The sequence below is a fragment of the Hibiscus syriacus genome, unplaced genomic scaffold, assembly GCF_006381635.1.
Source record: "Hibiscus syriacus cultivar Baekdansim isolate YM2019G1 unplaced genomic scaffold, ASM638163v2 tig00116971_pilon, whole genome shotgun sequence".
Lineage (NCBI taxonomy): Eukaryota > Viridiplantae > Streptophyta > Magnoliopsida > Malvales > Malvaceae > Hibiscus > Hibiscus syriacus.
The window spans coordinates 3,955,034-3,971,349 of NW_024063495.1; the positions used below are offsets into that span (position 1 = coordinate 3,955,034).

At 33.1% G+C, this 16,316-nt stretch overlaps 2 protein-coding genes across 5 annotated transcripts; both read right to left on the bottom strand.

Annotated features, from left to right (window-relative positions):
* Positions 1-560: 560 nt before the first annotated feature.
* On the bottom strand, positions 561-2,491 carry LOC120192156 (9-cis-epoxycarotenoid dioxygenase NCED6, chloroplastic-like). Its single transcript, XM_039194990.1, is given in 2 exon segments — positions 561-802; positions 805-2,491. Coding segments are annotated over 2 exon segments (1,929 nt in total).
* Positions 2,492-6,703: 4,212 nt separating this feature from the next.
* LOC120192054 lies at positions 6,704-15,264 on the bottom strand. 4 transcript variants are annotated; one of them, XM_039194903.1, is made up of 12 exons: positions 15,125-15,264; positions 13,248-14,248; positions 12,344-12,980; positions 12,161-12,250; positions 11,858-11,944; positions 9,991-10,062; positions 9,838-9,909; positions 9,546-9,743; positions 9,385-9,467; positions 7,458-7,554; positions 7,036-7,134; positions 6,704-6,907 (listed from the first exon to the last, which is right to left on the bottom strand). In XM_039194903.1, the coding sequence occupies exons 1-12, from the start codon at positions 15,125-15,127 to the stop codon at positions 6,845-6,847; spliced, it is 2,502 nt and encodes an 833-aa protein (XP_039050834.1). In that variant the 5' UTR covers positions 15,128-15,264; the 3' UTR covers positions 6,704-6,844. The 4 variants fall into 4 exon arrangements, with proteins under 4 accessions (XP_039050834.1, XP_039050835.1, XP_039050836.1 ...); XM_039194904.1 differs by having other exon boundaries at positions 12,161-12,247; positions 15,125-15,263; XM_039194905.1 differs by lacking the exon at positions 11,858-11,944 and having other exon boundaries at positions 6,705-6,907; positions 15,125-15,263.
* Positions 15,265-16,316: the final 1,052 nt, after the last annotated feature.

Below are 16,316 nucleotides of genomic sequence, written 5' to 3' on the forward strand. Positions count from 1 at the left end.
CCCCTTATATGTTATCTTATTAATCTTTCATATTTCGAATTCTCAAATTAGATTTGGATACTCGATTTGTGTTTGTAGATAGTTTTTCACGTCACTCAAGTCTGATTTGTGGTTTGTTGATGATATTCCAATAACTTGATCATCTTTTATAGTTTATTTGTTTATGTAATCAGATATATTGTATCTATCTTTATTTAAATTTCTTAGTTAGATTTTTAATTTTTTCTTATATAGTACTTATGCGATTTTAAGTTACTACTTTTTGTTTCAATTATTATAGAAATTATTCTTATTATATACTTAATTTACGATTAAAATCGTAAATCTTCATTGTAATTTAAAATATTTTTATTTTTTATAAAATTAATGACTTCTATAAAAAAATATATAGAAAATATGATATACGATATTTTCGTGCATCACTAAGGGTTAATCACCATAATGATTTTTACATATAAACACTGTATTTTGGTTTATAATGAATGTATCTACCTATATATCTATATTTAGACTATGTACAAATACACAATTAGAATACACAAAAAGACAACCTAATTTTTTCACATAACTTGTCGGCGTAGGTCTTGTTGACTAACAAGCGTACCATGAAACCCGTAAGGAACCCTTGTCGGCAACCTTACAGCACCCACCTGCTTCATGTTCCCAGCTTTTACGATCACCATCTCTGACGTTTCCTTCTCCTCGTCTCTCACCAATCCCATTATATATCCTTCGTCTTCATCATTCTCTCCCTTTCTTTGCTTGTTTTCGGGGACGAAGAATGGTTCACCCCCGAAACGATATACATGAATTTCGTGATTTCTCCGGTCCGTAAATCGACTTTTTCTATGCCGGAACACTTCGGCCATGGATCGGCTATGGCCAAGTAGACGAACCGGGTCTTTCGACCTAGGTATTGCCCGTTCACTTGACCCGCTTCCAAGTTCATCCCTGATATGATAATCCTTTGTGTTGATTCTCCTGCTCTTAAGTTCATTCGGATTTCGGATAGTTCGCTTCGTAACATGTCGCCCGACTCGTTAAAAATAGAGTCGGACGGGTTCATGCACGACCCGATTACGACTACGGTTTTGTCACCGGTTTCGGTGTTATCTTCTTCCCATGCATTCCATAAATGGAAACAAAAGCAATTCGGTACGTCGATCCATTGGATTCCTGACCCGACGGCGTCGTTTTGTCGTAAAACACCGAATCGGGATGTCTTTTTCTTGTTGTATACGACCGGTGACCCGCCCCCGATCATCTCAGATAACTTGAATACCATTTGGTGATCCGGGATTATCACGAAATTCCCTGTTATGGCAAAGTCGTGGACCATGGTGGCCTGTTCGATATTCACGTGCAAGTCACGTGACTTTCTTCCGAATTTATCGAACTTGAAATATTTCAGGTAAGGTTTCTTTAAGACGTTGTAGTTCAGGGTGTGCAAATCACCTGTGACGGGATCTAGTTTGGGGTGAGCGATCAACGGACAATCGATTTGATCGTCGAAATTGAATTGTCCGACTGTCTCGAGATCGGCATCGCCGTTGATATTAACATGGTAAGGAAGATCATCCTCGGACATGGCTAACAATCGACCATTGAAGTAGACAAGCCCTGCATTTGCCACACCCGTACCATGGGAACCGTCGACTAAGCCTAAACCGGATCGAGCCATGAATAAACCGAGTCTGGCCAAACCCAAGTGTCCATGCAGCTCACCAATCGGTTTTGGAAACATGCACCGACCCAACCGGGCTTCTTGAACCAGCCGGCTCGTTCGAGTATACCTGCAACTATAACTAGCTTCATTCCCTGGCCCCAAGCTAATAGCATGGATCATCCCATCACCGTCAAATAAATGGTGTCCGCCCGACGGAGCAAACATCGGATTCGCACCGTTTCGAACATAGACACCATGTAAGCAAGCCGGAATCCGTCCCACAACTTCCAAACCTTGACGAACCGGACACTCTCCAACCGGTGCAAAGTTCCCGGATATTTGAACCGTCGGGTCGACCGTTTTAGGCAACACATGATTTTTTTCTAGTGGCATGATCACCGAGGTCTCGATTTTGTCCAAGGCCACCGCGGCTAGCTTTTGAAACGGATTCAGTTGAGCCGGATAATTCAGCTCTCGTGGCACCAAGACACTACGTTCGACCTCGGGATATCGAGGCAGAAGCGGACTCGGACATGTCGACGGTGATGGGTGTCGAGGAATCGTCTTTTTCGATGGATTGATGAGGATTTTGCATGTGAATAATGGAGAACGAGGTTGAAGGAGAGGAAGTGAGGGTTGCAATTGCATGGTGGGGGGGGAACTAAAATCTTCTTTTTGGTGAGGTTTGGGTGTAGAGTTGAAGAGGTAGGGTTTATATAAAGCGAAAAACTGTGTGTATGTGACATTAAATATTTTTGCACCTAAATATAGACGGTAGAGGAGGAGAAGACACGTTAGAGATGAGTTTGAACTTTTCAAAGGCATATAATAATATACATACAAATAATATTTTTTTAATAATTTAAAATAGTTACTAGATAATACTTATTCAGAATCTGACACACATATATATATATATTGTAGAAAATGATACTTAAATTCAAAATTTCTAGAAAAATCTAAGAGCAAATGCACGATTTTAGGTTAATATAATAATTTTTTAAAATTTTAAGAAGAATAAACTTATTAAATCTTAAAAACAAAAATAAACTATCAATAAAAAATATAAACAAATATTCACCAAACTCATATATTCGATGAATCCCTGAAACTAGGAAAACATACATAGCCTTACATAACAAGAAATATTCATTCTTTTTAGCAACTTGGGTTATTAAATTCTCCATTATATATATATATATATATATATATATATTTTATGGTTTAGAACACATGCTTACAAATTCATTTTGGTTCTTTTAATAAAAATAATGAAAATTGGGTTGAATTGTATATTAAGTCCATCTGTTCACGTTAGTTTAAAACTCGATAAATTAAATCGTGATTCTTCGATTTAAATATTTTTAAAAACTTTATATATTTAAAATAAATTAAATTAAATTAAATTTTGACTCCTTTATTTTATTTAAATATTTTTTTTAAACTTATATGAATTTTGATAAATTAAAAAATTACTACATAAATAAGGGAGTGAAGTGGGGCTTACAGAGACAGTTGGTGGGTTAGCCCCAATAACTTTCCAATATCGCCTGCCTCCAACATGGCTACCCACGTGTCCCAATTTCGTTATTTCCCTATTTTTATTTCTATAAACCTTAAATAAATAAATAAAACTTGGGTAAATTATGAAATTCATCATTGAACTTTCTTTTCACTCCTATTTTAGTCACTAAAATTTAAAATTTTCAATTCAATCATTAAACTTTTGAGTTGCTCATGCTTTGGTCACTTCGTCATTAAATAGTTAGCAATGTTATAACATGACATTCGATATAAAATGATTTCACTTAAAAACAATAATTTCTATAAATGATTTCATTTTGGATTCGTATAAAACTCAATTTTATCCCACCTTTCCTCCTTTCTTTTTCTTTTCTTCCTCTCTTCTTCTCTTTATCTCCCTAAAATTTGATCACTGTATCAATCATCATCGAACATCATTAATGGAGATTGATGAGTCCTGAATTTCTTTTTACCAAATTTATTTCACTGTCTTGAACGTAAATTTGATGTTTATTTAATAAAAAAACAAAGTTAAATTTTAGTTATTTGTGTCTGATCATAATCGGGACTGGTACATGGCCATCAAAAATTGATTGCTACAGTTTTTCTCTTTTAAAATTGTCTTATTCAAAATTGATTATATGTCCTTGAAAATATATATATTGGTATGTATAGATTTTAGATTTTGGTACGCAGGTCAAATTAGTTTTTTTTTTATGTAATAATTCGATGGAGGCATTGTATAAGGAGATAATAAGTGATGTCGAGTGGGGTATTAAAATTTAAGATAGTGGTTGGTGTAAATGAATAAATATATTAATAGAAAAAAAAAAGAAAATTAGGTGGAAAATATAAACATTGGTTACGTCACCATGTTCTTTTTGATTTGATGCTCGAATGATCATGATCTATCTCAAAGTTCAATGATCAAATAAAAATATTTCAAAGTTTAGTGACTAAAATAGGAGTAAAAAAAAGTTGGGTGATGACATTTTGTAATTTAACCTTGTATTTCCCCCCTACCAATTTCAATGACTTGTGTGGTAAATAGCTTGTGCAATTCCACGTAGTAATAGACACACGTGTCTGATTTGGGGTTTTGGTAGCCCACGTGGATGAATCCGACCATTGTTTTAGGGAACATTGGATTTCTAGCCTTTTGTTTTCTTCCTAATTTTTAGGGGCGTTGGATTTAGACGGCGCTACATCTCTCTAGAATTTTAATAAAAATATTAAGATAACAAATTAAGATTTTTTAATAGAAGAAATTTGTGCATGTTAATTATTTAAGTTCATTTTTAAATATGATATTTAAATTTTGTTTAAATTTATTTATTACGAATAGCATTGAATTCATTCATACATCTTAGGAGTTAAAAATAATATTTTTCTCTTTTAAGGTCTTGAGTTCGAGCAACTATATTCGTAGAGTATGTATGCGTTATCAATTGTTAAAAAAAATTACGAGTACATTATAATTACCAAAGATTATTCAAGAAAAATGATTAGGGATAATGATAGGGTGAAAAGGAATTTTGATCGCCTTAACTACAAAATTTAGGAGTTTTCATTCCATCTCAGTTTTAATAAAATCTGACTCCAAAATTTTAATAAAATCTGACTTACCCTAACTCCAAAAATAAATAATAAAAATTTTAGATATATTATAAACAAAGGTATAAAATATAAATATTTTAATAAATATATCGAAATGAGACAAACTTATCTTAAACCAGATCACATAAATCTGAGAAGATATTATCTTAGTTTCAAAATAATTAATAGTAGGATATGATAAGATATTCACTGAAAAAATAAGGAGATAATCTTAGTTATCAATTTTCACTTATCTAATGATCCTAAATATATGTAAAATCAAAAGAGTTTTACGTTGAGGTCCTGAGTGAAAACTGAAAAATAAATCTTATAAAATAAAAGCATATTCTATTATTTGAACAATTAATTTAATATTACATTGTTTTCATTGTTTCGTTAAGAAAACACCTTAAATACAACCAAGACAGAATAAAAAAATTTGAATGTGAGTCTGATATGGAGTTTGATTTTGAACAATATATAAAAAAAGAAGAATATTTTTAGCCTTAGATTAAGATTGAAGAAGACTAAGAGTTAAAGGATGTTTGATAAATTGAAGAATGAGATTTGAAAAGATGAAAATGATTAGATTTAATTCAAAGTTGAATGAACTAATGAAAGAGACAGAGAAATGGATGGAAAATAAAGAATTTTATAGAACTGAAAAAAATTAGGAGCCCTCGGTTATAAAGGTAGAAAGTAGAGTCATTTTATAAAATTAAAATTAGTTTATAAAAAATTAGAGGCTCTTAATAATTAAGGTAGAAAGTGGAGACAATTTTATAAAATTGAAAAATAATAGGCGCCCTTAATAATTAAATTAGAAAGTGGGGACTATTTTATGAAATTGGAAAAAAATAGAAGCCCTTAATAATTAAATTAGAAAGTGGAAACCCTAAGTTGTTACTAAAAGTGTGGTCCCTATATCGGTTATGTATATATATTACACGTTCCGTCTCACTAAATATGTCAATTATTAATTTTTTTAAAGTTAAAAATTTTAAACTTTTATAATGATTATTTTAAATATTTTAAACAATTTAATTTTATAAAATATATGTAAAAACTAATTGATTTATGGTTTTTAAAATATATTTTTTCATATTCTAACCTGTAACAAATTTTAAATAATACTGAGTTAAAGTTAAAAAAATTGATAAAAAAATCAATAATGGATAGAGGTGGTACTTAATGGGCGCCCAACCATCTAGGCTAGACGTGTCATTAGTATTAATTTATCAAAGTATATATTTAACTTATATTAAACTGTCACTATAAAATAAAAGAAATTAATAGATATATGATTCAAACATAAGACATCTCAGAGATTCAAACATTTAACCAATAAATCAAAATAAGAATTGATTTAATACATACCAAAATTGTTATTTAACTTATAAAAATATTTTCTCATTTCAATTTAAAATAAAAATAAATAAATAATATAACATAATTTAAGTACTAAAACAGATCAAGATTGATACTTTAGATACTAAACCTGTAATTTACCCTTAGTTTTAATATAAAATAGAATTATTTATATCATATATCCCTAAACTATAACTCTCATTTTGAATTGGTCCTTAAACTCTTGAATATTTCAATTTCATCCATAAATTATAACTCTCATTTTATATTAGTCCTTAAGCTTTTGATCATTCTAATTTCATCCCTAAACTATGACCCTCTTTCTAAATTAATCCCCAAACTTTTCAATATTTCAATTTTATCCCCAAATTCATCTAAATATATAATTAATTTCAACCATAATTTAACTTAAATTCTATTTTTTCAAACATATAATAATATAACTTAACCTAACGATTTTATTAACAATAGATGTAATTAGTGCATACGATTTTATTAACAAGTGATGTGACTATTGTAAAATATTCTAAAAAAATAAGAAGACAGTGATCATTTGTGCAAACGTCAGGTATATTTTTGTCATTATTCGAAAAGAAAAAAGGAAAGTTGCAGGCTATGCCCCATAACTTTACACAATATATTCTTGATCTTCTCTCCTATCAACATTTCAAAGCATATACGCTCCCCCATTCAATTTATTGATGACTTGCAAACCGGGCATGACGTTTTCCGACTGAGCCACAGATCGATACACTGCAACAAATGAAGGGAACATAGAGAGAAAAGAAAATTTGAACTCGTTAACATCCTCGTACAAGCCAACTCGAAATCAGTTACAGACAGGGAAAACGAAGTGGCATTGCCAAGATAGAACGGCTTACGTCCTTGTGAAATTTATGTAGACAAGGAAGATGGCGAACGGTTTCTCCAATCGAAGGGCTTTCGAGACATATGGCACAGACTTCATCAGAATTATTGGTCTGCATAGATAAAGGAATCAAAAACAATAATTCACAGTTGAGCTCTGGAGGAAACTGTATTTGTATCAATGATGAATAAAACCAGAATCGCAATCAAATCGGTATGATGTCTGAGCCACCGGTTTTATACCGATTGAACTGGTTTTCTTATGGTTAATTGAATCCTCATTTCTTGAGGATATGAAAAACCAGACATGTCATTGGTGCCAGATTGGACAAGTCTGACCGACCAGTCAGACCTTTTCGTCCAACACATACACAGATGATGAAAAAAAAAATTATACAGGGTGTGTGAATTTTTTTCCCACGACCAAGAAATATACCTGCACTTTCGAGAGCGGTAAACTGTTAATCTGCCGAGTAGATGCTCCGGTATGGTGATTGTTTTCATCGAGTGCCAAATACCTTTCATAGTCACTACGGCAGGAAGACGAAAGGAAATGATATAATGACTTCAACATTTGCAATCCAAAGATAGGAAATCATAAATAGAACATTTTGGCAATATAGAAATATGATGCAGCAGATGTAAAAACGAAAAATTAAAGAAGATTAATTATTGAAGTTAAAAGCTATAGACGAGATTATTAGTCTTTCTCTACCTATCATCGGTACGCTGATCATTATTTTCATTGATTCATAATCGCTACTGCAGGAATACGAAAGGTGAAGATATAACAACATTTGTAATCCAAAGATAGGAAATTGTAAATAGAACATTAAGAAACATCGGAATAGGGATAAAGAAGAAGTGAAAACACGGTAAATTACCGAAGATAAAGATTAATTATTGAAGTTAAAAGCTGTAGATGGATTATTTGTCGTCCTCTACCTATACCAGATACTCTCTTAACAACACGCATAACATGCTACTCTACAAATTTTCAACATCTCAATTTTTCCTTCAATCTGCAATAAGTGGTAGTCGTGAAATTGGGGGGCCTATCTATGAAAATAAAGAAGCTTGGATGGAACATATAAACTGACATTGATGTCTCGAACAACTGATCGAAAAGAAGAAAAATTGGTCATGTTAAAATCACCAAATAGAGAGGTTTGTGAACCACTTTCGGATGTGCTATAACTTCACCAGATGTAAAACATTCCAGGTCCGCTAGTCACCACAATTTTAGACAACATCAACCCAAGATACCCAAAATATAGTCGTTCGCTTTCAAAAAAATGTAAATTGGCCAAAGGTGGCGCCAAATCTGTTGCAGGACTTTATTTAGTTTGATATGACTTCCCTGGTTTCCTTAATTAATAAGCAATCTCTATTTAAAGAGATGATGAATAAAACAAAAGCAATGAAACCTTTTACTAAAATTCTAAAAGAGATATTGGTCTCTCTCTAATGAGTCCTAATGTTTTAGGCTCTCTTTGATGAGTCTGAATTGTTAATCAAAATAGGTTGTTCGAGAAATCCAAATAAAGGGAAGGCAATTGATCTCGATTCTAGGCTTCCCTATAAATAGCCCTGTGATGGAGCCTATTTGCATATTCTTAAGTTTAACATTTGTGTATAAATACCTAAGATTACCGCATAAAGTGGAAACCCTCAAGACTGAACTTACTTTTCACAGCCCTAGACAGTTAACATTGCCACAAAAATACTCGCAGAGCTATTGGCGATCAAAAGAGGGTTGATTCTTATTGAGGAAGTTGATTATAGTCCAAGTCAGAGGATTATTTTGGAATCGGATTCGACTAATGCTCTGAAGTGGATTAAAAATCCGGACCTTAGTACTACTTTGTTTCAATCCTTGGTGAGGGATATAGCTACTCGTGTGGAAAGGAAGGGTATTATCACAAGGCATATTTCGAGAGCTGCAAATTGGGAAGTGGATGAATTAGCTAAAGCTGGTATAGGTTGATTTTTAGGTTTGTGTAGTGGTTTAAGGTGTTCTGCCTTGGTTGTTCTTTAAGGGAGTTATTAGGGTGTGTTATGTATTCAGAGTTATGGATTATATGTTATGATGTGGAGGTGTATTATTGTTCATATTAATAAAAGTTAGAGGCACTCTTTTCCTCCTTCCTAAGTCCTTCATGTTATGTTTGTAACATGTAGGATATGAAGGGGTTTTTTAATGAGGCCTTATTCTATCAAAAAAAAAAAACATTGCCACAAAAAAATGGCCCTATTGTAACCTCTAAATAAATTGTCTATCAAAGTGCAAGATAATAGTCTAATATGGTCAACACAAATCCAGTTCTAATAGTAGTAATAATAAAATTATAGAAAAATCTTACTCGGTAAAATCATGAATTCGAAAGGTGTCACCAGTGGTATCATCTTCTATAATATTCTCCATGGCTTCTATTATATTAAATCTCTGTATCAGGAAGCCATAAATCAGTTTTTCTTGAAAGTACAAAAATCAAGAATAGGATAAAAAGAAGGGATATATTACCATATCCAAATTCATGTCTGGTGGAAAGTGAAAATTCCTTGTCCTAGATGGTACTGCTCGATTCTGATTCAAAACTTGATTCCTCAACCGCGACACTCTAGAAGAAGTAGAAAAACGAGCCCGTATACCTCTCCTATTTGAAGTATTCTGAGAAGTTCGCAATGGGGACGGAGTGTGAGACTGCCTTGCTGAGCCTCTCTGCATAAGAAGCAAAGAATAATATAACAGGAATAACTTGGCACAAATTCAGAAGGAAAAGCACTCTAGCAGAAGTAGAAAAACGAGCCCATACACCTCTCCTATTTGAAGTATTCTGAGAAGTCCGCGGTGGAGACCGAGTACGAGACTGCCTTGCTGAGCCTCTCTGCATAAGAAGCAAAGAATAATATAACAGGAGTAACTTGCACAAATTCAAAAGAAAAATCAAGGAAAATAGAGCCCGTACTCCTCTCCTATTTGTAGAATTCTGAGACGTCTGTAATGAAGACTGAGTACGACACTGCCTTGTTGAGCCTCTCTGATTTGAAGCAAAGAATAATATTACATGAGGAACTTATACAAATTCGAAAGCAAAGCATCAAGTTCATATAGTTGAAGAGAGAGTGAATACAATCTAAATTACAAGAAAGAAAAATTATCAAAATCGAATTAACAAATACATTTCTTCAATGCTTGAAAAATAAAAACCTTGATTGGATATAGAATACAAATATAGAATCCTAAAAATAAAAGGTCTTTCCACTGATTCAAATATCACAAATGAAATATAGTTTCCCTTCTCTTCAGCGAGCAAGATTAGCCCCAATCAAACAGTATGATTAAGGTCATTCAACCTAGCAGTAACAAAAAAGAGAGTACTCATAAAGTTGCACCTCTATCATCTTCGATAACAACAAAAACTGTTAAAGCATCTAAATACGATTCAGAGAGGATGGTTCCTAAAATTTTATGCAAGCTCTTTTATACTCTTTCAAATGAACTTTTCTGGAATAAAAAAGAAGTTCAAAACTTCTTGAAATTACACCACCAACATACAAAGCATCAATACTCATTTCTGAGATCAGAAAAATACAACTTTCCTTATTAAACCAGAAAAGAGAGAACATCTCCGTTGAAAGAAAAAAGAGGAAAAAGATAGTGAGAATAAGAACATCCTGTTAGCAATTATCAAGGAAAAAAAATAATTTTGAACATTAAAGAAACCAAGGGATACAATCACGCAAGAACCAACCAGAATAATTGCATACACAAAATTAATCATAACAAGATTAATTATCAATGTGTTTGTACTCAAAATAGAAAACATAATAAAATTAATTATCAATTTCAAAAAGCATTTTAACGTTAACAACAACCTCTTGAGTCTCAACATGCAAACAATGATTTGTGGCACATCAAAATGAAATTAAAACCCATGGATTATGCATAAAGATTAGGCAATAACAGAAAGCAAGTGCAAACCAAGTGCATGCAGCAGGGTAAATGCCCACAGCTGACGAGTATCGGTAACTACAGATAGGTTTACGATATAATGACCAAGATATATAGAGGCATACAGTGTTTGTATCACTGATTCCTTCAATTAATAGTATCTCATCAAAATAGTCTTGAAAAAGCTCATCACTTAGCCGCAACTTTTTTGGGATATGGTAGCATGGCACAGCTGTATAAAGCTAGCTTGTCCAGATTTTCAGGATGTGGGATCTCATACCCCTTTTTCCAAAACATCAAGGTGTGTTTCTCAGAGATGCCAGGACTAGAAGCAAGCATAGCAGTCGGTTTCAAGATATTTTTAGATCCAATGACCAGGCTAGAAAATACAGGTAACCCTCCAAGTTTCCCTTCTATTCCTTCTGTCCTTCACGAAAGCAGGAGTTGGTTCCAAGTCTTTGGGTACAACAAAATTTACCACCCTAGCTAGCCGGCACTAGATTTTTTAGATGATTATAATACATATGCTCACAAGATAAAAAAAACGGGAACAAATTTACGGTGTTTAATAATTATCACAATCAAATATGCAAAAAAAATGAAATAATTAGGAACTACAACAACCTTACTAACCTCAAGGTTTGTGTTAACCTCAATAATTTACCGTGTGGAGGGACAAATTTACTAAATCCAAGTCTCTTCTACTTTTAAGATTAGAAATCCATGCCCCTTGTATGGCACGTTTCCACTAGTTTAAACACAAATTTAGCAGGTATCTTAAACCTTTGTTCATAAATATTTCATGATGCAGAGTAATTTCATGATACTCTCAGGTAATCATCATATAAAACAATACAAAAAAAAACTTCAAGCTTACTCACCTGATGACTTGCATGAAGACTACGAGTAGAAGTACTGGGGAGTGTATCTTCCTCCAGCTGAAGTGCCCTTGCAATGTTTTCATCTATCTGTTGAAAGATCCATAAACATGTAACGCTAGTAAATATCAACAAACAAGTCACCATCAATGAGGGAAAAATGTGTTGAATGAAAACAGAGTCAACCTCACCATCGAGACCTTGTGATATAATTGTTCTTGGAGTACACAGGCCGATATTTAATGACACTCTCAGGTAATAATCAACAAAAACAATAAAAAAAATAAAAATTTCAAGTTTACTCACCTGAAGACACTCATGAAGACTACGAGTAGAAGTACTGGGGAGTGTATCTTCCTCCTGCTCAAGTGCCCTTGCAATGTTTTCATCAAGCTGTTGAAAGACCCGTAAACATTTAAGGCTAGCAAATATAAATAAACAAGTCACCATCAATGAGGGAGAAAAGTGGTTAATAAAAACAGAGTCAACCTCGAAATTTTCATATATTGGGACCTCATGATATAATGTTTCTTGGAGTTCACGGGCCAGCATTTCATCTGATTCAACTTGCCTTGCCCTAGCCTCTAATTCCTCATCACTCACACAGTCTCTATAATTGCCATTTGTCCCTCTCATTTCAAATGACTCATCAAGATCCAAAACATTCAGATGTTGCCCAATATTAATTCTAGATGACCTTGAACTCGATGATTCCCGAGATGAGCCAAGAAACACAACATCTGCATCATAAGGAATGAGCCTAGAGCTTTCACCACTATTTCCTGAGGTTAATATGTGTTTCGTTTGCATTTTAGGCAGCATGTTTTCTGGAGGAGAAGGTCCACTTATATGGTTGGATTTTGAGAAGATCACAGGAGCTTTTTCAGTTGCATCATGATTTTCAAGACAACCAGATAGAACTCTGTTGTTTCCTCGATTAGTGTCATTTCTTTTTACAACTTTATTTTCATTTTGTTGACTCATTTGACATCCAATATTTTTAAATCTGCTGAAATGATGAGCAGCTGCATGGTCTACATTTTTTGAACAGTTGTGTATGCTTCTCTGACCAACTTTTTTTTCAAAGCATTCATCTCTAATCGAATCACTATTGTTACTAACAGCACTGCAGCAAGAAAACCACATGTTTTAGTCATACTGGCCCTTCTAGTTAGAATTAAGGAATAAACAGAAGTTCATCCACCAATATTATCTTGATATCAACATTAATTTGAAAATAAAAAAAGCTATATCGTCATTTCACACAGGCTATTCAAAGCTTCCAGTAGGAATTTCATTTAACACAGAAATGAAACCAATAAACATTATAAAGAAATCACCAGGTAGACAATAGGCAAAAAAATCTAATTAGACAACAGTAATTAAATTTTACCTGCCATATAAACTAGTAACATTGATATCAGGATTCATGGATGCATGGGGATGGACAACTCCTCCTTTACCATAATTATTATCTTCCGCAATTATCTCACTAATGTCTACACAAGGTCTGCTGCTAACTACATTCCCAATATTTTCTTCAGATTTAAAGCTGATCTGGGTTTGTTCATTGAGTTGTTTAGCCCTGATAGCTATATTCTGAGGGGCGATGCAACCATTACGAACCAACCTTTTTTTCCCGATTGCTCTTGGTGAGACATCAGAATGGTGGGATGCAGACAATTGCTTTTCCAATCTAAGAGGGGAAATACAAGAGAGATCCACCCCTTTCATATGATCCATAACTGAGCCAACACCTTTAAAGCCAATATCATCTATTTTTTCTTTACCCTTGTAGTTATCTCTGGCTGTTGCAGAATTGCTTGAAGAATTACATGTATAAGAACCACCATTTCTTGGTACAATACCTTTTCTTCCTCCTTCAGCAAAGCAATTTTCTGATCCACCTTGTGGAAACTTCATTTCAGGTTTGTGCATATTCCGTCCAGTTAAATTTACAGTAGCATGGTCTTTACCAAATCCAGAGGATTTAGAAGGCAGTTTAGAGCAAGGAGCTTTTCCTTTTTCCATGTATTGATCTCTGACGGAATTCCTGCTTCTCTCCAATGTTGTTTTTCTGGATAGGGGAGCATTTTCTCGAGTTTCCTCTAGTGGGGATAAAACAATAGTGTTTTTTCGATGTTCAATCTTATCAACACCGCCTGAAAGTTTTTGAGGGTGTTTATAATGTTTTCTGTGCTGCCCATTTTCAGCAACCACTCTACCTCTGCCCCTTAGCTGCCTGTCCAAGGCTGCAGAATTAGAATCTCCCACATGACTAGCTATATATAAATTGCCAACATGATGAATTCCATTCATTCGCTGTGAAGATAACCTATCAGGAGTGTCGGGTATGTCCACTAATGAATCAATGTCCATGTCCTCCATTTTCTGCTACAAATTAAGCATACAAATCAGGCCCCGACTTCATATCAAGCTTCAATAGTAAAACTATGATTTGCATGCAAAAAAGTTCCTATCCAAAGGTGTTTAACAAACATTATACTCCAAGTTAAAATGTCAGCTCCGGAAAAGCCACCCTTTCATGACAATAATTTAAGGCGATGTAAATAAGAAAGAATAAAGAAAGCTGCGTTACTTGAACTCAAGCCTAAGTTCCTCAATGCAGACAACTAATGCAACAACAATAAACAAGAAGCAAAACATAAAAAAAGTAAATGTTCACAAAATATATTTACTAATGGAAGGAAAACTCAAAACAATTTTAATACAATTTCGAACACTCTAAACATCCACATATAAAACAAAACTCATCCATGCCATTTTTACCGTAAATTGATATATAACAAATTAAAAAAAGCAAAAAATCACACTTACTGGGAAAATATTGAAATGCGTCAAACAAATATGAATTTCTACCTAGCAAACCAAAAAATTCTTACTTATTTTATCTAGACAACAAATTTTCAAATAGTAAACAAAAAATTAAGAAAAAAATAAAATTAAAAGTTAAAACATCAGTAAAATCTACATCAAATTCCAATTACAATAATATAAAATATTAATTCCTTTGAATTGCCATATACTAATAAAATAAAGGAATCTATATACAGACAGATAAAATAATCATATCAGAAATCAAAACAAAGAACATATATTTTCTAGAATTGCGAGCAAATTATCTTTTTATTGTATAAATTCAAAAAATAAAACATAATCATGGATTATCAAAACTGCCAAAAAAAGAAAAGATCGAAGCAATCTTGACATTTACAAATACAAAAAAAAAAGAGTAAAGAAATTCGTTACCATATTTTATTTTCAGCTTTTCGTGATGATTGAGATCGGGAAAAGATAACGATAACTCCAGAAAAAAAATTGAATGCTTGAAATCCCTGAGAAGACGATGCCATCAACTCATCGCAGACTCCCCTTGTTCTTGTAAATTTGGTTTTGTTCGTTTTTTCATTTTCATTTTCAGGGTCTGTAATTTGGATAATTATATAAATGTAATTTCATGGTATCAAAAAATCAAAGAAGGAAACCAAGTTGTAAATGATACTAATTTAAAGGACAAACTAAGTTATTAGTCATTAAACTTTTAAAATGCTTTCACTTTGGGCATTGAACTTTTAAAATTTATATTACAATCATTCAACTTTTAATTTGCTTTTATTTTGGCCACTAGCATTAGCAATCGCTAAAAAATGCTGACTTGATACCTTAAAGTCTTCTTTCTCCAAAAAAAAAAACATAAGGTTTTAAATTTGTAACGGTTGCAAAAGTCAATTTTTCGATGAACAGAATAATTGTTAATTAATCTCAACAGTGAGAATGATCATATCGGTCAAAAGATTAACATAGTTTGGTTTCAAGTTGATTCAACGATTGACAATGATAATTTAGAAAGTTTTGATTTTTTATTTTAGTTAGAATTTACTTGAGATTTTGGAAGATTAAAAGATTTTACGACGAGTTTGAACCAAAGGAAAAGAAGAAGAAGAATATCATAGCCCAATATTTTTTGAAAAATTAGAAATTTAATAAAATAATTAAAATGGTTGAAATTTTGGGGACTAAATTATAAAATTTACTAACTAGCAGACCATTTTAAGAAGTTTTAAAGAGTTCAAGGACTATAACCTAAATTTGCCCATTTTTAATACCCGATGAAAATTTATTTCCCCTTTGACCGAGCTATCTCATTTCCCCTTTGACCGAACTATCTCATTTCCCCCCAAATTTCTAATCCCTAACCCCAAATTATCTTCTCCCCGTCGACTCAATTATAGGCCAAATTTGTCGCCGTTCGGCCACCCCTGCTCGAACCACCACCACCAAAATACTCACCGTCGAACGATGATCAAAATCCAACCCCTATTTTGTCGAGAAACGACGTCGTTCGCCGTGGATCAGCAAAGAAAAACCGTCGAAAAACCCAGTCACCGAGTGAATCTTTGACGATTTCGATCGCGTCCGACGTTGTTTCGCCTCACCGCCT